Source organism: Fistularia commersonii, chromosome 21 (assembly GCF_037954325.1).
Source record: "Fistularia commersonii isolate RoL2024-O1a breed Wild chromosome 21, RoL_Fcom_v1.0, whole genome shotgun sequence".
NCBI classification, from domain to species: Eukaryota; Metazoa; Chordata; class Actinopteri; order Syngnathiformes; family Fistulariidae; genus Fistularia; species Fistularia commersonii.
The window spans coordinates 13,241,136-13,263,281 of NC_141304.1; the positions used below are offsets into that span (position 1 = coordinate 13,241,136).

At 39.6% G+C, this 22,146-nt stretch overlaps 1 protein-coding gene across 5 annotated transcripts in view; it reads right to left on the minus strand.

Moving 5' to 3' along the window:
* Positions 1-22,146, minus strand: part of slc2a9l2 (solute carrier family 2 member 9, like 2) — a 98,148-nt gene that overhangs the window by 22,171 nt on the left and 53,831 nt on the right. For all 5 annotated transcript variants that reach the window (XM_086168970.1, XM_086168971.1, XM_086168967.1 and 2 more), the window contains 2 exons: positions 15,050-15,151; positions 13,546-13,621 (listed from right to left, as the gene is read on the minus strand). In XM_086168970.1, coding sequence (XP_086025096.1) covers positions 13,546-13,621; positions 15,050-15,151 — 178 coding nt within the window. The remainder of the gene's footprint in view (positions 1-13,545; positions 13,622-15,049; positions 15,152-22,146) is intronic.

Consider the following 22,146-nt stretch of genomic DNA (forward strand, 5'->3'; position numbering starts at 1 on the left):
CCCGGGAAAACACGGGACGGACTAAATCTCGGGACGGAACATTCAATATTCCCCCTGACCTGTTCGACTTTTTTCGACCCTTTAATGTTAGAACATATAATTAAATAAAAAAAAGAAAATTCATAACTTTGCAGCCGTGCTTGCATCGCGGCGGTCTGCAGAGTTTCAAACTTTTTCTTTGGGTGTTTCTAAAGTGGCAGTGAAATATAATGACTTTTTTCTACAAAAGGCACCACGCGGCGTTTCCTCAAAGCCTTCAGCAGGGAAAAGGACCCCGTTGACCTCGAGTCGATGAATCTGCATCGTGGGAGATCCTCAGCGGCGGACGTGTTTGAGAGATGAAAAGATTATGTTTTTGCAGGAAGAAGTTCCACCTGTAAAGGTGGGATCCAGTGAAAACCTCTCTACGTGCAAACAGGTTTTTCCTTGTTAAAATTCCCACAGCTGCCTTATCCTATTAAAACTTTCACAGTAGGCGCGGTGCGTTTTTTGATGAAAACGAAACAAGTTTTTGTTTGGCTCAACAACCAAAAACCAAACCTGTGGCTTCACCCAATTTTCTCCTTCTGATCGCCGGGCTTTTAGCACGTTAGCAAACCCGACAAAAATAAAAGATACCATCAATTTAAACAATATGAACAGCGTTGAAGTCATTATGAATATCCTTTTCAAATTCATTTATTCATTATATATACTGTATGTCCTGCACTTTTTTAACATTTTTTTACTCAAAAGGCAGCGCATATTTTTTTTTTGTGAGACGTTTCTACAATTATTGACAAATAATCCTGGTTCTCCGCTGAGGAAGTACTTTTCTAAGAGCAGGGCTACTTTGAACACTGCGGTTTAAACAACGATGCGGCTAATTTCTTGATGTTTTTGGGCTAATGAGCTTCACGGCGCCGAAACATTTAGCCTCCTCTCATCGGGCCGATGAGAGTATATCTGAGGCCGTTCAATTCTAGACACTGAAGAAGACGAATTTAACATATAATAAAAACGTTAATAAAAAAATTCTGTGTAAATATGTTACAACGTGGACACCTGCAACTTATAATATATATATGTGCACACATATATTTATTTAGTTATTAGCCAGGGCGGCTTATATTCAGGTGCGCTCAATAGTCCAGAAATTACGGCATTTAACTACATAACTGAAGATTAAGAATCTGCCATATCTTTAAATATTTAAGAAATCAATGTGTGAGAAGGTAAAGTGAGAAGATATTCTCACTCCTGCTGGAATGGAGGTGTGAATGCTGATTCAATGCCTCCCGCTGCTCATCGAAGAGAAAAGGGATTGGCGTCCCGGGGCCTTTTCTCTTCAAACAGCAACTGAAATATGAGTAATGTGAGTTTAATTTTTTTTTTTTTTTTTTTTTTTGAGGGAGTCTAATGGGTAAAATATTCAGAGGACTGTGAGGAAGAAGAAGAAGTGGTGTCTGTCCGAGCTTTATGGGTACGCGGGAAATGCAGGACAGCTGATCTCGGTGGAAACAAACTGTGTCTTCATTACAGAACTCGTGAAGGGATGTTGGTCAACATCTGTGATTTCACTAAAATCAGCAAATACGACAGAAAATCCATTTTAGGGATCTTTACTTTGCTTCCTATAAATAACACAAACTTAAAAAACATCCTCTGTGGCATGAGCGCTACTGAGATATAATGGTATACAGGACTGTCTCCGAAAATTAGAATATTGTGATAAAATTCTTTATCTTCTGAAATGCAATTAAAAAAACAAAAATTACTTTTTTTGTGATATTCTAATATTTTGAGATAGGATTTTTGAGTTTTCTTAAGATGTAAGCCATAATCAGCAATATTAAAATAATAAAAGGCTTGCAATATTTCAGTACATTTGTAATGAATCCAGAATGTATGACATTTTTGTTTTTGTAATTGCATTACAGAAGATAAATAACTTTATCAAGATATTCTAATTTTCGGAGACAATCCTGTATACTAATCTTAATGCATAATGTGCATATTTATCAAGTCGGACCAAAAACCGGTAAGAGAATTAGATTTGAATTTGATGTATTACCGTCACTGCTGACCTAGCTAAAACTAAGCCATCTCCCCCGCTCCCTTTTTCAAGTGTTCATTTCCTCCAAGCTGTTATGAAATGCATGCTTTCCTTCACCTCACAAAGCCTCAAATAAAAAACCTTCGGGAGAAAATTGGGAGATGTTGACATCAGTGTTACACTTCCGCTTTTGTCTTGTGAGCCCCAACAGGGCAAGCATGATCTCAGAAAGTACGATTGGGTGTTTATATAATTATAATATACCGTAATTTTTGGACTATTGAGCGCACCTCAATATAAGCCGCACCTGCTAGCAGATCGCTATCTTGGTCTTCCTCATGCGCACTAGAACCGTCAAAGTCGCCTTCTTCGGTGTCCGAATTGAACAGACTCAGAATTTCCCGGTCATTTCATCGGTCCGATGAGACGAGGATAAACGTTTTAGCGGCGTGAAGCTCGTTGGCCCCCCTCCCAAAAAAAAGTCCATATATTAGCCGCATCGTTGTTTACGTGAAAAAAAGTCGCGGCTTATCGTCCGGAAATTACGGTATATGATAATATATATGGTGTGTAAGAAAAACTTGAAAAAGACGAGGCGCTGGCGGTCGGCAAAACCCGAGCCTTTACTCATAATTTTCATACCTTCTGCCACGGTGAGTCACCTTTGCGGTTCCACATTGATAAAAGTGAATCGTCAGATGTGTAACTGCTGTGAAAATATTTTTCTGTAACCTTACTGTTCTGTAAGATGTCCTTATTATAGTATGTGGAATCTACATGGGGAGGGGAACCGATATGTATTCAAAACGGGGTGTCAGCAGCTTGATCAAGTGTCTGCCTCATAAACAAGTAAATATATGGAGTGCTCTTCCAGTCCTGTGCAGACCGTGGGAGTATCTCTTGACTGATGGAACGTGTTCTCCTTCACTTTGCGACCACCGCGACTCGACATCCTCCCTGACTGTGTCCTTCAAGATGGTACCTCCTCTTTAAGCGTAAAAATCTAATCACGCCGTCTGTTCTTTGCACTCTCCTGCAGATTACACTGTAATCTGGGAAACATGTACCTTTTAGGGCCTCAAAATAAACCTCCAGACACTATTCTGATCATTCTTTGTCATTCACCAACTTCCTTTGAAGGATTCCCTCCTTCTCTAGTACTAACAAACTTCATGTCATCTTTCCCTCCATCACGTATCTCCAGTATCCTTCTACCCAGAGCTTCACCATCCCTCCAAACCATCTCAGACTGACTTATCTGCAAGATATCTAAGATGCACTTTAAACTCAGTCATCAAAATCAAGGGAACACATGGAGTTACATTGTGTTTTTTTTAGTGTTCCCTATGCTTTTTTTGCACAATGTATATAACTGTGCACTATGTAAATAACTTGTCTGTCTATTTATTTTTGTTTTTATTAAAAAAACAAAAAAAACAAAAACGTACATTGTCCGAGCCGGGAGCTCTCATTGCAATATTTCACTGTGCCTCCACAATGACAATTAAAAATCTTGATTCTTGAAGGTGTGCTGTCCTTGCGATGAACCCATTCCTGATCCTATCATCTTACCCAGCCTCTTCACTCCCAAAGAAAACCTCCACATCTTCATCTCTGCCTCCCGTCTTTCCCTCACTATCTCTAAACCAGAGTCTCTCCTCCACGGTCAGAATCTCTCTCCAGCCATCAAAACCTGCATCCACTCCCTCACCCTCTCCATTATTCTGGGCTGTTGACCCTCGATACTCGAAAAACCTTCACTTCCCAGGTGGTGTTTCCACCTCTCTAGAATCCCAGCTGCTCCTCTGCTCTCACTGCAGATCACAGTGTCATCTGCAAACATCATCACCACAGCGAACAAGAAGGCGCTCGCAGACGATCCCTGATGCACTCCCACCTCTACCTTCAACTCCTCTGGCACAGCTAAGGCACACCTCACTCTAATACACATCTCTGGAAATCCACTCTTCCTCATACAAATCCTCTCTTAGCACTCTGTCAGATGCCTACAAATGCACAATGCTCTTCCGTCTGACCTTCTCTCTACTCCAGTATCAATATTCTCAAATCAAGCAATGCATCTGTTGTATCTTTCTTGGCACAAAACCCCACCGGGGCTAAAATCACCAAACGCTTAAAAAACAGAAAGGCTATGAAAATAGTTGCAGCCAAGTAATCCAGGAAGACTACAAGCTACTCAGGGTGCTTCCAAACCTCATAATGTCGTGTTTACTCCTGATTTGTTATAAAATAAGTCATAAAAGTGTGATCGCTGCGCTGTGTGGCCATGTGGCGTAAAAAAAAAAAAAAAAAAAAAAAAGCAGGGTTTTGAAAATATAAAATTGCCGCAGTGTCTCCAGAAGGGTTTTTTTTTGCACTGACAAATATAAGATATGAGATGTGTAATAAGCATAGATAAAGCATGAGATTACGTATTCCCTGTTTCATTTAAGTGCACTAAATGGCCATATGTTCAGGTTCCCTCTGCGCATCCTTGATGTGATGACTAAATAATTTTTGAGCCTTAAACAATGACATTGTTATCCATTCAGTATGAATCGATATTATTAAATTGCGTCCCTCTGTTGTCAAAAGATAACGCAATGTGCTGAAATGCATCAGAGCTCAGGACTTATCTCAATAGTTGGAGTCTCCGACTAACATTGTTTTGATATGTGACAATGCAGGGACAATCTCAAAAGACCTTTTTTTTTTTTTTTTTTCTATTGCTTGTCTATCCTGCACAGGACTGGAAATATTTAACCAATAATTGAGTGTTCGTAAGACAAAGGCCTTTGTCTGTTTTTTCTTTAGACGAGAAAATCACATTTTATAATGCGATTAACCTCTTTAAACTTTTTTTCCCTCATATACAGGACAGAGTACAAGATTATATATACTTCGATGTTTTTATCTATTGTTCTTAATGTACTTATCTGCTGTGCACTTAACTTTAGTGTTAGGGCATGAACTTTGACGTGTGAGTGGGCGTGTTTTTATAAGTGCCCCCGCAAAAAAAAAAAAAAAAAAAAAATTTAAATGCTGGTATTATTTGAAGATTTAAACACGATAAAATCGCCCTGGAAGAACAACTTTTAGCATTTTACTCAGAATAATGACTGACATACAGCACACACACTGGGCCTAATTGTCTTATTTATTTGCACATGTATAAAGAGAAAGCTGTACATATAAGGGTTGAATACATGCTTCATAAAAGCTTATCATCAAAAAACTCATCAACTGAAAAGGCGTCTGAAAGCGATGAGCAGGCGTAAAGTTAAACGTGCCATTGCACGTGGATATGGAAGGAGTATCCGAACATAAGGCCGGCATTAATGCCCAGCATTAATGAGGCGTTTGGTGTCGGGCGGTCGGTCCACGTTTAAGGGTTGTTAAACACCGACGTATGAGATTGCAGAAGGAGACGATCTGGACCGACTCAGGAGGGAACGCAAGATCAACTTCCTAATTCAAATCCATGAGGGGGTGCAATTCTTTGGAATAAAAACATGCCAAAAATGGACAAAGCGTGCCATAAGTGTTCCTCTACGCAGAAAAAGAAAGATTCGGTGCCCAAAATGTGCACCAAAGCCAATTTCCTCTCTTAGCATCTTGAAGATCTTTCTCCACGCCGATTCAATGGCCAATTCTTAGTGGTGACTCGCAATTGCAATCCGCGGTATCGCTCATAAAATGCATCCATGGACCGCAACTCCTTGATGCTCAAAAGGTGGCGCATTTAGATGAGAGGGATTTTTATACTATGTTACACCTTGCTGCCGTTTGTCTGAAACGGGTTATTTTCTTGCTTGGATAATCTTGGAGCCCAGCCCAACACATTTATCAGTTGCTCACTTCCTAATAAACGCTTTACAGCGGCCTTTGTATCCGTCCTTTCGTGACGGAGGGGTTTTATTCACTAAATACCTTCCACCTGTTCACACCTGCAAACACTCGTCACAAAATCGCCCAAAGCACATCCCGGGAAAAAGCGATACCGAAGACGTTTCGTCTGACGCAGCGATTCATCATCCCTCACCTCATACGGGTCGTTCTATTTCGTCTCCGACGGGGATCTGAAACTCCAGATTACATCCGACAGAATCCATCAACCTTACGGGGAGCTGTTTGAAGCCCACGTCAGAAAAAGGCAGTTCTTTGAAATGCCGTAAAAAGTAAAGAAATTACCTCAAAGAAGTCCGCGAATTAGAAACAAAACTCCAACCATGCTGGAAGTCTCTCCAATAGGCTGCCAAGTCGCACTCAAATAAATGGCTAAAACAAAAGGCAGAGTCCGCCAGACGATACACTTTCCCGCACAATCTGTGGAGAAGTTAGTGGGAAAATCCCTCTGTTGCAGATACGGGAGGGTTTACATATAACTCAGTCTGCAATAAATATGTTAGACACAAAGGTAAAACAGAAGTATATGAGTTGTTGTTGTAAAGGCTTTCAATAACAGGTGAGGCTGTTATGAAATGGGAAAAAAAAGGCCCCTCTAGCATTAATCTACTGCTAAATGAAATGTGCTTTTAATCTTTTATAAATTCGCAGGCCAGACTTTCAATCTGTCAATGACCTACTTTCACCTCTTTCACTTTATAATAACCATTTAATTTTCATTGTTTTTTTTTTGTTTGTTTTGTTTTTGAAGCAACAGGAACAGGCCTTGTACTCTGCTAGGGGAAAAAAAAAAAAAAAAAAAAAAAATTAAAAGCTTTTCTACTGCAAACTATTCGATGTGAGTGATTGATTTTTCAATGTCAGTAATTCATTTGTCGAATCTCGACTCATGTGTGAGTGAGCTCGAAGCATGGATTTCTAGTAGAGCCACTGGAAACATCTCTATTCTCCATTTCTGCAGGATTCACCTTATCTGGCTATTTCAGGCTTTCTGTGCCAACAAAACATCACAAGATTATCTTTTTATACAGTTTTGAAACATATAAAGTATGACTAACATCACCCTCGATGGTTATGTCACACCTTATTGCATCTTATGGCTTTCGTTGGACTATATTTAAATGCAATGATTGGGGATTTCAGTTTATGTGCTAAGACAACAGACGTCCAACTTCAAATGAATGATAGTTTCCTGGAAACATGCGCTGCAAAGTGCAAACTTCCGAATCCACTGAGTCACATTGTCTTTAATTACATTAAAACAACTTAAAACACCTTTACTGTATCTCTGAATTAAAGAAAAAATATCTTATTTTTAAATTCTACCTTTAAAGCAGATCTGGGTATTTTCTGGCCCGTTTTGCTTTGATCCTTTTTTATGCCAAACTGTTTTCTTCTAATATTAATTATCTTCAATCTACATTGAATTTCCAAACTCCTTGTTTTTTCCTTTTGTTTACTTTTGTATGGATGATTACATCCGAAATAATGTCGGTATATTGATAAGATCATTAATAATTTTAAAGATGAAATAAAATGCCAAAGAAAAAATATCTTATTTTTAAATTCTACACTTTTAAAACAGATCTGGGCATTTCCTGGCCCGTTTTGCTTTTTGATCCTTTTTTAAGCCAAACTGTTTCTTTGAATATTGATTATTTTCAATCAACATTGAATTTCCAAACACCTTCATTTTTTCCTTTTGTTTACTTTTGTATGGATGATTACGTCCGAAATAATGTCGGTACATTTATAAGATCATTAATGATTTTAAGTTGAAATAAAATGCCAAAAAAAAAAAATTAAATTGCAATTTTCATTTTGTTCTATTTACATGATATCTAGCAGAAAAATTTAAGAAATGTGTCCAGCCAGCCCAAAATAATTTCCCACCCCTGCTTTCGAGGTTCAAGTGATTCTGGTGCCGCCTCACATGGTTCATGTTTACCGTCTCCCGCTTCCTCCCACGTATTTAGGAACTTCATTTGCTTCCACTGGCCATATATCACTGCGATGGGATGGAAATAATTTAGAATTGATCTCTCTTTCCCTTAAACATTACTTCTGAAGAGTCTCCGGGATCGAACAATAAAAAGAAAGTGTCATAAGGCTCAGCACTGCAGTGTGTGCGTGTGTGTGTGTGTGTGTGTGTGAGAGAGAGAGAGCTCTTGTTCAGATTCTGTTTATCCCACTTCAATGCACTTTTAATCAACCAAAACACACACACACACCAATATCACGACAGCCAAATCCTCCCTCAGCATCGATTTTATTTCTATGTTCCCCTTGGGGGTCTTTAAAAGAAGTTGCAAAAGGAGAATAAGGAAATCTTAAATGAGCCTATTTGATTCGTACACCAGCAAACCCCGTCGCTGTGCTGTGAGCGTTCAACAACTGACCCTCTGCATGAATTTTTTCAGAACCGACGCCTCCTCTTCCCTGGCACGACCAACACGGGTACCAGAAAAAAAAAAGCAAATGTAAAAATGGAAAAAAAGTGGTAAATGATGCATCATGGATTTGAATTAAATGAAAATTAAAAAAAAAAATAATGAAACTATGATTATATATTTTGGAATCATTCACAGATTAACTGCTGATTGCATGTACTGATTATTTATTACTGTTATTGCATAAATATTATTGCATTTATTATAAACTTTATCATTAGAGGTTACATAAACATTGGAATGATAAGTAACAATAACAGAATATCAGTTGTCTCAAACAGGAAAAAAGAGAGGAGGAAATATTAAGGTCTTCATAAAAGTTTGATTTCTCATAATATTGGCCCATTCTGGACTTGGGCTTTCTAATCAGACGTGTATGTTGGTGTTTTATAGTCTCAGCTTTGTTTTTGTTGTTTTTCTTGTCGGAAAAAGGACAGGTATTCTAGCTGCCCTTGTTCATCTCTTGAAAAAAAAAAAAACAAATAAAAAAAAAAAAACACGGATTGATTTATTCTTTCATCTGCTGTGATAGGAGATGAAGATATGCTGCATTCTGTGCAAAGACATTAGTGTGTGTGTGTGAGTGTGTGTGTGTGTGTGTGTGTGTGTGTGTGTGTGTGAGGCTGTATCAGAATATAAGATAAGATAAGACATGCTTTATTGATCCCCATTGGAGGAATAATTTTGCCACAGCAGCGTTATAGCGTTATAGTTATGGTATCAATAAATGTAAATAGACAATTAAAAGATAGCAAAGTGAACAACAACAACAAGGATAAGAATAAACAACAGAATGGGGTAAAAAAAAAAAAGAAAAAAGAAAAGACAGCAAGGGTGAGAATAGACAACCAAAACGACAACATGGATAGGAACGCAACCAGAGTGACAATAGCAATGACAAAAATAAACAGGATGCGAATGGACCGAGTCCAACAGGGATAAAAATAGTCAAGAGTGTGAGGTGTGAATGGGTGAGTTGGGTGATTGGGTGAATATTACAGCGTTTTAAAATGTGCTTGGATGTAAACTATATGTTTTTCCACCAGATAGAGCACAGCGCCAACACAGTGGGCGATCCTGAGACTCTTCCCCGAAGGGCATCCTTAATCCCTGCCTGAGTTGATGCCAGTTGCTTCAGGTGTGCCCGGAGCTAAAAGTTGGTCGGCTCTTTCGGCTCTTTCCATTAATCACAAATTACGAAGTAGCTTCAAAGTATGCGAGAGCTGGCTGAGGCGAAAAGATGCGAAAAGATCTTATTTTATCACTTTGAACATGGGAGAGAACTTCAACCGGAAGCAATCCAAGGGCGACCAGCTTTGCCCGTGACAGGAAATAGAAGGTTTCACTTCCAGACACTAAGATTAGATGACGTCGCAAATCAAAGACCTGCAGTTTTTCAGATTATACATTTTAATGACAAAAAACAATTTTGGTTTATATATCTTCAGTTGTCCCTGAACAAAGTAGCTTATTTCCTTTGTTTTCCCATTCGTCTCAAAAACTGCAGGTCTTTGATTTGCGACGTCTTCTAATCTTATACCCTAAGATAATGGATGCCCTCAAAAGGTCACGGTAACAGTAAAAATGTAAATAAATATAACCAAATAGACGTAACTACTCTTTAATGTTAAATAACTCTGAATTTATCACTACGTTTTTTTATTATAACAAAATGTTACATATGCATTGCAGAGATGCAAAAAAATTGTTTGGGAAAATTGGAAAACAAGGGAAATTGGCGCTCTATTCAGGGACAACTGAAAATGTATAAACCAATATTGTTTTTTACTATTAAAAAAATTTAATACCCTAAAATAATGGTGGCCCTCAAAAGGTCATGGTAACAGTATAAATGTAAATAAATAAAACCAGATAAATGTAAAATAAATGTAACTACTCCTTAATGTTAAATAACTCTGAATTTATCACCGCATTTTTTTTATTATGACAAAATGTTACATATGCATTTCAGAGATGCAAAAAAAAATTGTTTGGGAAAATTGTAAAACAAAGGAAATACCTACTTTATTAAGGGACAACTAAAGATATATAAACCAATATTGTTGTTTTTTTATTAAAAAAAAATGGTAAAATAATGGTAAAAATAATGGTATAAATGTAAGTAAATATAACCAAATAAATGTAACATAAATGTCACTACTCCTTAATGTTAAATAACTCTGAATTTATGACTCATTCAAATACAAAATGTTACATATGTATTGCGTAGATGCAAAAAATTGTTTACTAGTCGCTCTGTTACAACATCAATCCTTTTATACCGTCAGGTTAAGAAAGCCACCATCAATCAATGATCAAACTATCAAGTGAATGAAGAAAAATATAATTTGGTATCAACATAAATTTGTTGTTTTTCTGGAAGGCTAACTTTGGCATACTTAGCTCCGTGTTTGGTGTCACGATGCCGACATAGATTGCGCTCTGCCTCATTTCGCTTTTTCTCTTTGAAACACAAAACATTTATTCGCCTTCCCATTTTTCTCCAATCTGCATCGACTTTTCTCTTCCTTGACATTTAGGGATCATTTGTATTTCTCATTTCCACGCGGATACACCGCGATCTAATGGCGGGATGCCGTCACTTTGCGGGTAACCTGATCGGCATGAATTGTGGGAAATGTAGTTTATGGTCAATGCACGTCTTTGACCTTTTATTTTTACTTATTTTAAGAGAATCAGACGTTTTAAAACTTTCTCACATAAAATGACCACACTTGGCACGCGGGCCTTGAGTTTTACGCGCGCCTTAAGAGAATCCTTCTAAGACTAACTGTCCACAAATTTGCAGTGAGTGGGTTTTTTAGAAGCTCTATAATGTAATTTTCATGTCATATAAAATTGATTCTTCATTCATTAATTATCTGTACCGCCATCGCATTCACACATCTTATAGAAACATACAACCGCTCGCTCTCCCATTCCAAGTTTTAAAAAGCGCTATTTCACATTGCCACTTTGCTCATTATTTTTATTTAAATTATTTTTTATGTGTATTTTTAGCTTGTCTTGTCTTTGTAAGTGTTGCTGCTGCTGCGAAACAATTTCCCAAGCATGGGATCATTAAAATACATCTCACATGATAGACACTGATGTGAATATGATGCTATCACCGTCTGCAAGCTTGTAAACGTCAGATAAAGAAATGTCTCCTGCAGTAGAATCCTGAATTCGAATGAAAAAAAAAAATCATGAAATACTAATTTAATCTTCGGCAAGTGACCGTAAAGTCAGAGACAGTGTCCTCTGCTCACGATTAATCGTCGGAACAGAGGACATCGAAGCCTCCGGCCCGACTCACCGATTAATTAATTTCTGATGGAGACGCCTCGGCAGTGATTATCTTTTCATCACCTGGTGTCACTTACTATTTGTCTTGGTTTGTAACAAAATAGGTTCAGCATGGAGGAGAAGCTGTGGTGTGAGAAGGTCATACGTGGCCGGACACCAGAATTGAAGGGAAAATTATTCACGCTCACGTTGAAGAGCGAGTCGGGGATCAGCTGACCAACCCAGCACAAACATTTATTGTCTGAATCTTCTACACTGGGGTCAGCTCACCTATCTCGCTGCTTAATTCTTAATTAAAAACCAAAAAACTCAAAGTTGGAAAGCATAAGGTGATAATCCGAGCTGTTTTCGATCGGTAGTTTCCGAGTCTTTACGACGATATCAATATGTTTGATGTGATCGCAAATCTTTCAGTCTTAACACGATCAACAACCAATAGATGAGCTTGGATAAAGCCGGAAACAGGAAATCTGATTGACAAACAATTAACTAGAGCGGAATTGGCAACAGAGACAGTAGAGCGATGTCAACTCTCTAACGTATCGCCACCGAAAGGCAAAGAAAAAGCGACGGACTGAAATAGCAGAGGCAAATACCCGGTGAAAACATCGCTAGGTGGAAAAAAGAGCTGAAAGAATCTGGTTGTAGTTTTGTAAATATTGACCCCAGTAAGATTCACAGTCTGTGAAATCTCAGCGTGAGACCAGGTTTTAAAACTGTAAAAACTTGTCTTTAGATGTTAGCAGGCATGAGATGATTCAAGCTCCCAGCTTAGAGTGTGGACAGGATTATAAATAAAGCTAAATACATTTGTACTGGACTGAAAGTTAGATAGTTTTCCACAAGTCTTTCCCAAAACTTTTCAGTCCTCTGATATATGGGTGGCATAAAACACAATCTATGGATCTCCAGCTCACCCCTTGTCATCCTTCGGTGTTTATTTTTTGGAGATAGTGATGGAGTTCACCAACATATATAACTGTGAGCATCTCCTGTTTATACAGCCTGGATTTTAAGCCGTGTTGCAATTCTTTACGTGAAGACACTTCCTCAAAAATTGCAAAAATAATCTAGTCGAAATATTCTCATCTTGTCAACCGGACTTAAAAGTCTTCAGATGCATGGCTGGTTTTATGCAGGATAATTAACCGTTCGCTGTCGCTCAGTTTGGGGTCTTCAATGAACCTCCCGCGTGTTTTTGGACTGAGAAAAGACCATCGCCACTCCACACAGAAAGGCCTCTTATCTGAATCAAATCTGAGACCCGACTGCTTGTCGTCTGGTCTCGATCTTCAGCATCGTTGTTTGCGATAAACGAAGATATAAAATCAAACGGTACTCGTTTGTTTTTGTTTTTTTTTTGTCTGGGGCTATAATTACATGTTCGGGCAAACGCGGAGCTAAAATTGAAACATGAGGTCTGAGAGGTTAGGTCAGGACCGCCTGTGCACTTTTATTTTCCACCAATATTTACCGTAGCGGGCAGAAATACGCGGTCTGAGTGAATGAGAGAGCAGCGGTGCAAGCTGATAACTGAAAAAGAAAAAGATATCTGAACCAGATAGGCTACAAAATGACTGCACGCATGGAAACGGTAATATTGCAAGGCTGCATGATCCTGGACCGGTTAATGAGTCCACTTCGGTATCTTTCATTTTTTTTTTTGTCATGTTCATTGGAAAATCATTTGAATAAACACACGCGGACACATATGCATATCGTCGCCGGCTGTCTTGATATTCCATGTTGAAATTGGGATTATTAATAGGCACAGAGGAGGACGGCGAAACAGAATGACAAACGAAGAGGACGTTTCCAGCCTGTAATTCAGGTCAGCTGTCTTACCTGGCCCCGAGCAGAAGGAGGCAATCACAGCCAGAATACAGATGTAACTGAGGTACGGCATCCAGGAGATACGGTCCTGGAATGAGAGAGATGGCGGAGAACACAATATTGTGGTGATCATATTCTTTACAGCTTCATGAAACCTCATACTGAATTTAGAATTCTGTGGTCTATTTCATCCTTGTTGGTCTCAGCGCGTCCCCATCCGGCTTATTTTTGTTTATTTTGTCGTCACTGTTTATGTTCCTAACCCTGTCGTTTCGGTTGTCTATTTTCACCCTTACTGTCTTTTTTATTTTTTTCTCTTATCCTTAATGTTGTTGTTGCTCCGCTGCTTATTTGTGGATGTTCTTTTGCTATCTTCTAATTGTCTCTCTATTAATATTTATGTTCATATTTATTTTCGGCAGACTAGCCCCGCAAGGATTGAATGAGAACTTTGATTTATAGGTACATCCGCAGGGCTGTCCATCTGTGTATAATATTTTTTTTTATGTCTATATTAATTTGCTCTCTTGGTCCATTAGTTTGATCCTCCATGTAGATGTTTCTTGTTTGCTGAACCCTTCAATCGCAAAGGGTTTTTTTCAATATCTGTACATGTGTAAAATTATAAAAAAAGTATCGGTATCTCGGGGTCGGTTCTTGAAAACTAGTGAAAAGAACGTTATAATGTTATCATATATCCGACAAGAGGCGCAACGAAAAAAAAAGAGGTGGGAATCGATCACATGATCCCACTTTTTAATTCCTCTTCCTTCAGCCGCAGGGAATCTCAAAATCTTTGTACTTAAGACCTTAAAACACTTTATAGCCTTGATTTTGACACTTTATAGTTTTATTTGTATTTCTTATTCCCCACCCCCCACCTTTTTTTTTTACTGTTTATACAATTTCCTACTATTGTTTACTATTGTTATGTTTTACTTGAAACTCTGGCACAACAATTTCCATAGGGATAAATAAAGTTATTCTTATTCTCTTTAAAAATGGCGCCGCGGTAACATATTTGTCAATGCATATTTCCAGTGAGCATCTGAGGAGAGCCTATTTTTTGCTCAAAACCTCATGCATGAGAGTGTTTTGTGTTATATGTAAAATAAATTTCTATTAGGAGCATATTCTTGGTGTGTGGATTTTTTTTAACCAAACTTTATATTCCTATTTATTGACACTATAACTGTCACACTGCTGTGACAGAAAAATTCCCCCCTATGGGGATCAATAAAGTTTATCTTATCTAAGAAAGTAAAAATGGACAAGTTCATTTGTGTGATAATGCATGTCCCCTACTTCACTTTGAGCTGATATTGTTTTTGAATTGCAAATTATTCATATTAACGACACCCACGGTGAATTTCAATAGCATTCTCGTACTTTGCAGAGAAGAGACGTGGTAACCCGGTTTCCTTGAAACTGGCCTCCTGGGAGGGGTCATTCATTCGCCGTGTAATTGGCGGCCAGCGCAGAACGCTTCACGCCAGTGAAACAGACACAAGCTCACCAGGAAATTCAGGAACAACGTGAGGAGGCTGAAGAACACGGCCATGGCGGAGAAGCCGAAAATGAGTAGGGGTTTCCTCCCGATCCGCTCGATCACCAAGCCCTGGAGACAAAAATAGCGAATCAAGAGATTCCCGCTCGGGGAGCGCCTGGGTTGGAAAGCAGGACGTTCCAATTATTGCCGCGCAGCAGGAGAGCGGTGGAGGCGTCCGATGAGGCGGACCTGTCATCGCTTCGCATTTGTATTCCTCGCCGTATCACACACCTGGGCGAGGAGGGGAAAAATAAAACCCGCCGTTTTCTATCTAAGGATATTTAAATGAATTCAGATGTGATCATTTTTAAAAGATGGATTAATTTGTACCGGGCAACAATCCCTCTAGGGATGAAAAAAATCACATGGTTCCCTCTCTGCTCTTTTCTTTGCTTTTCTTTATAATATCTAGCTTTAAATTGGGATCCATGCATCCGTACCTTGTTTGGATTTAAGTTTTGGACATGACACAATTTCGTTCATATTTTTTTTTGCCTACCGTGAATAATGTTTACACAAATCCATCACATCACCAGCTCTCGCCACGACTAATCAGTTGAATTTCTAGAAAATTGTATTGTGAAATCGATACCCGACACAATGCTCTTCAACCGAACACAAGATATTATCACTACCCGGTAAAAAACAGACGTTTTTCTTTTATTTATTTATTTATATATATATTTTTTAATGACGGTTCTCATACCCGTGTTCGATCGCGCGATAAAAACTAAGCCAGAGAGGTGAATGAATGACAATGTGTCATTCTTTTATTTGGCCTTGAGGTATGATAGACTCAAAAATACCTACGCTGTCATTTTACTGACACAGTCAGACTCCACCTGCTAACAGACCAAAGATAAATAAAGAGCGATTACTACACGACAGACATGTCATCACTTGGAATGAGTTTGATGACAAAACACGCTCTTGCAGGAAGTTACAGTTTGGATTCAATCCATGAAAATGACTTTATGTGTGTGTGTGTGTGTGTGTGTGTATGCGCAAAATGTTCATTATCGACCATATTCATTTCCATTTCCGTCGCAGCCATTATCATCATTATCATTTTTATGCATATTGGTATCTGCCTTCACAAAGTTAGCTGTGAGATCCACTACTGCACTTGTGTGTTTGAGGAAGTTTCTTAGTCTTTTGTTACCATGGTGATGATCGTCAGGGCCAATGTTGCCTTAGAAAAAAGGTTCGGCAATCCGCGTCTCCCTGTGGCTTTAGAAAATAAGCAACGAGTAGCTAATTAAAATGTATTTTATTTAGTTTGTTCGTTTTTAAAATGTAATTTTAAATTTGAGGATTATGGTGATCTTGTAACATCCAAATAAATATTTTTGTGACAGCGCAGAGAGAGGACGGCGTTCTTCATTTGCTGCCGGTGGATGATTTAAGTTCAGTTTTTTGTTCATAAATACATGAAGGACTCAAATAGACTGTGAGTATTTTGTTTCAAAGTAACGTCTTTTTTTTGGAGTTCAAAATGATTTGTTGCGTAAAGAAATGTCTTTTATTCCCCTCTGCAGTTGTTCACTGATTTAAAAAAATGCAACACATAGTTTGTTTACACAAATAAAATACAGTTGTGTGGCTTCAGGTGTTTTCTTTACTTCCAGGCCATTGTAGATCGATTGTCGCCTACCACCTGTCCGGTGGGTTTTGTTGGTTTTTTAGGATTTGCCACTGATGCTATGACATTGTTCCAGTATTGCTTGACAGAAAATGCATTTTTGTGTTGACTTGTGAGAAATGCATTGTTGTTGTTTCTCATGAATTTGGAAAGGAGGATCTTCTTCTATCTCCAGACTGAAACAAACACTCTCACTTGGATGAAGTGCATGTGGTGACTGCAGATGTGCAGCTGCCGAAGGGAATCGCAACGCGAGACGACGACGACGGCGACAAATTGACGGACGGATCAATGTCTAATTGAAATGTATAGCGACTTGCAGTTTCTAAATTGATTGGCGATGGTCTGCGGGGGCGGGACATGAAAAATGCCACCAAAGTGTGAAAAGCGGGACAATTGTGCAGCCGGTGCTGAAAACTGGGACGCGTACCATTCGGGACTTGAGAAGCAGATGTGAAATATCCGTGCGACGGAGTTTAGACTGCAGTCTGACAGACTGAATGACACGGCGTGATTTTAATATGGCATCCGGATAATATCAACAAACACTTTGTATTATTTCTCGCACCTTTTGGTGTATGAAATTCTGTAATAGCTGACAAAAACAAGAAACACTGCATTCACCTATCATCCTGATCTCAACTAATTATATCCTTATTATACTGATACATACAACTATTCTTGTCAGAATCTTCTTGTCTTGACAAATGGACTCTAGTTGACAGTTTCTGAAGAAGCTTCTCGGATGAAGGCTGAAACATCTTCAAGTGAAGAAATTCAAGTCCGGGTGCCAAGAAAATAAGATTTCGACAAGAATTCAACATGAACTGAGACCCTCCATTGACATGCATGGGACATTTAGGGTCTCCTATGAACCACCTGTGTGTTTTGGGGTCTGAGCCGGGGGTAGTAGTGACATCTGCATTTCTTTTCTAAATATGGAAAAGCCCTGTGAGCCAAGTTCGGCTGCCATCACAAAAATGCAAAAAGGGTTAGAGAACATTAAATACTCAGGTGAAATAAAACTAGATATGCAATAAACTCCTACAAATGTGTGCAATAACTGAAGCTCTAGTTGCAAAACCCATTCCAACACGTAAAATCTATTTTTCTACATCTTATCACACTGTAGATTGACACTGCGCCTATATATATTTATATATATTTATTATCTTATTTTTATATATTTCTATTTTTTACTTACGTCTCTACTGGAGTGCATGTGTGTGCAAATGTCCATAAATGCTTGGCTGTGGTACGAGTGGTTACGTGCTGTGTGACGTAGACTGGGAGAATGTGGAAGTCGTTTTTGGGGTTATGGGTTTTCTTTCCTATCTTTAACACAATTGTGGATTTGCACCCAAATTTAGTATTTTTGGCTGCGCGATGACAATAAAATGAGCTGCTTAGCCCAGAAACCACTCCCTTCCCTGTTCCTGATTCTTATTAAATCCCTCTGGAATCCATTTTCAATGAGCGAAACCATATTTTTTTTTTTTTTTCATTTAAATGAGATGGGAAAACACATGAAGAATCCTTGTTTGTCCAAAAAAGAAAAAAAATCCCCCTGATGGTTTGGACAGGCACTTCAACCCTTCTGAGCAGAGGCCAGCTGTGCAAAACAACTGTTTGTTCTGCCCTTGTCTGAAAGAGCCCCAGTTCACCCTCCCTTTACGAGCTGCAATGGATCACGGCAGAAAAGGGACGACGGAAGGACGGAGAGAGGACGGGAAGATTTTTCTCTCATCCTAAATGAATTCCCTCTGAGATACTTTCAAGAGTATTTGGTGACACAAGTCTAAAAATTGGCATTATTAAGAGCATGACCTTTACTGGAATTAAGATTTTTAATTGTTATGGTGCAGGGGCAGTGGAATTTTGTTCCCGGCTGGGAGTATTATAGGATGGGAAATATAGAAAATCCCAACCTGACTCAACAAGTAATTCATTTATTCATGCATTTTCTCCACTGCTTATCCTGCATGCAGGGTTTTACGAGGTTGAACACAGCGGTCATTGGGCCGCCTGCCGACCGCAGAGCCGCACATAGTGACGTAGAACCACTCCCAGGTTTTCACATTTAGAGTTTCCAATGAACTATATTTGTGGGGGGAAACCAGACAAATTTTCCACCCGGAAAAACCTACTGTCGGAATTGAACCGGGGACCTATCCCCAACCGCAGCGCCATCAAAATCGACATTTCGGTGACAGTTTTGTAAAGCTCATGAGAATCTCATGTGAAAATGGCAAAATCCTAGATCTTTGACCGTCACAATTCTCCTCACAGAAACAGGATTTGCAGATTGCAGATTTGCAGGGGGGAAAACCCGGGTTACAGTGTTGATCGCGGCTCATCAATAATTCCACAATCGCCTCTCATTGGCCTACCGGGTACCTTTCTGTTTGGGTTATGGATGCGATCCGGGACGGAAGATGGAAGCTCGCCCGTCTCTGAGCTCTCGCCTGAGCCTGAAACGAAGCCAGCGATGCCTGTCGTCTTCGATCACGGCCTCAGAGGCTCTAACCGCACCGAACCTAACCACTGGGATTTCATCGGGCTGTCGGAAAGGTCACTGGTATTTGCGGGGAACGCGCTTTCGATAGGCTTCTCTGTGGAAGTAGAGTGGAAAAAAAGACGAGAAGAAATGTCTCGTGCGCGCGTGCGTATCGTCCGATCTCATTTCACCGTTTTTCAGGGGATCCCCATGTCCTTTTTGCAGCAAAAAAAAAAAAAAAAAGCAATTCAAATGTAATATCATGTACAAAATAAAAAGATCACAACTAATAATACGCATTTAATTTAATTAGACTTCAGCTGAAAACGTCTCCGTCGTCTTAACATGCCATTAAAAACAATGTTCGTTTGTACGCTGCCGTTCTTGCTCCAGTGTCGGGTTCATTCATCAAAATGACAAATGAAATGATTATTCTGAATCCACAACATCCAGATAAATCACTTCTAAACAGTAAATGCAAATTACGGCTTGATCGTTCCAGCAACAGCTGCACCCATTCATTCTTATACCTCTATTTTTTATGTCGCTTATGCATGCAGTGGTTTTGGTTGTGTTTGCGGTAACAGGGCCGGGAGAGGCATCATTGTCAGCCACAGGTCCCCACAAAGATAGCAAAGACCTTCATACGTGAATGTGCCTTTGCACTTCCCACTGGCCCCGAAGGCATCGGACATTTCTCCCCAAGTCAAATTGACACACACACACACACACACACACACACACACACACACACACACACACACACACATGCACAGAGGCACTCTCTCTCTTTTCTCTCCCTTGCTATCTGTCCCAAACTCCCGGCCAAAGTTGCAACTCATTAAGATTTCTGAACGGGCAAACGGGCTGAATATTTATGAGTTAGTGTGCCTGCATGTGAGGGAACGGGACATATGGGAAGTGTCTGCCCACCGTAGGAACGTGTCCTGTGTAATTACCAGTCAGGGATGAGACAGGAGACAGAAGGCACGTCCGTTTCCGAACTGGAGACGATTTTACTACCGTAAAAAATATAGTTGCAGGAGTCAATTATGCAGGTGGTGTCCATGTAAATGAAAAGAAATGTTTCAAGCGGTTGCTACTGCATGCTGAAATAACCTTAGTCACGCAGATAACACAATGGATTGGATTAAAATGCCACTTTCTCACAGCGTGAATGATCAACACATCCCGATGTCCCACGGCTCGACAAACTAAACAGTGATTTCAGCCCTCATGGTTGACAGGGCTAAAGCGTCCAGTCATCATTCATCACATCAAAAAAGCAGATGAGCCGTCAAAGACAACTGTCCGAAGCTCGAGGCGTCACTGGCCCTTCACATGTGCTGCAATTTTCTGCACCATCCGAGGAAGAGACAGCCCTTGGGGAAGGCGGTGAATAAGGAAAGCTGTTGCGGGAACACTGGCTCTATGACTGCTGTCACACTAGTGAGAAACAAACAACAAAACACCACAGCATTGGAGCAACAATGCAGATAGACTTCTCTTTGTGCCGGCATTTTCTTCATTTCGGTAAGTACATTTGAAAGTTGTAAATTCACTTCCACCTGCAACAAAATGTATCACGCTCAATCAAAAGCGTGATACAAAGTTTAAACTTTAAACGAGCGGCCTCTACCTGCTCCTGTTCTCATGCAGCAATTTTTCTAATGTATTTTTCTCATTAGGCGAGAGGCAGGGTTCACCCTGGACTGGTCGCCGGAGACAAAACCCTTCATTCAGTCATTCAGGACCAGTTTTTCCCAATTTTCTTCCCAAAAATTAACCTGCTTCATGTGGACTGCGGGAGGAAAGCGGAGAAAACCCACGCAGACACGGGGAGATTAGAAAAAAACCCTTGTCAGAATCGAACCAGAATCACGCTGTGAGGCCGAAGCGCCGGCGTTATCCATTTTATCCATAATTTTATCCAAACTTCGATCATCCAACTGCAGAACTGAACACTTTAGACGCTCCTTTGTGCCCACGGCCATTAGACTGTATAGCAACAGTGTCGACGGCACACAACTCTGACTGTACCGCGGTGCATCTGTGCTACGACGACTTCTCTACCTCACACATTCACACAATTCACGCCCTAACTCTGTCCTATTTATCCTTGTCGGTCTCAGTCCGTTCACATCCTGCTTATTTTTGTTTATTTTTGTCATCGCTATTGTCACTCTGTTTACGTTCCTATCCTTGTCGTCGTTTCGGTTGTCCACTGTCACCCTTACTGTCTTTTTTTTTCCCACTCTGTTTTCCATTCTTATCCTTGATGTTGTTGTTTTTATTGTCTCTATTAATATTAATATTCCTATTTATTGACACTATAGCTGTTGCTGTGACAGTTCCCCTATGAAGATCAATAAAGTACATCTTATCCTATTTTTATTGTTGTTGTATCTGTCCTTTTTAATGTCTCTCTATTTATACATTAACCTCAATGTTTACTGCAACTTATCCTCTGTCGCTGCGATATCTGAATTTTCCCAATGAGGATCAATAAAGTGTGATTCTCTGATCTTTCGGTGCAGCGCAGCGGTTAGCACTTAGTTAGTCTTTCTTTGTGAAGTCTAAGTGTTCTGCTCGCCGTTTCTACTGTTTTCTCCCACAATCCAAAGACATGCAGGAGGTTCATCGCAGACCCGAAATTGAATGAACCGTTGGATGAATGAGGATCCAGCTCCTCACGACCCCGACCGCACGATGAACGGCATATATAATGAATAAGATAAGATAAAATTCTCATTCAGGTGTGCAACACACTGTTGATGGAATGATTATCCAAGTATCCTCTCAGATAAGATATGATAAACTTTATTGATCCCCCATAGTGGGGAATAATAAATATCAATATAAATAGACAATTGGAAAATAGCAAAAGACATCCACAAGTAAACAGACAGCAGAGAGAACAACAAC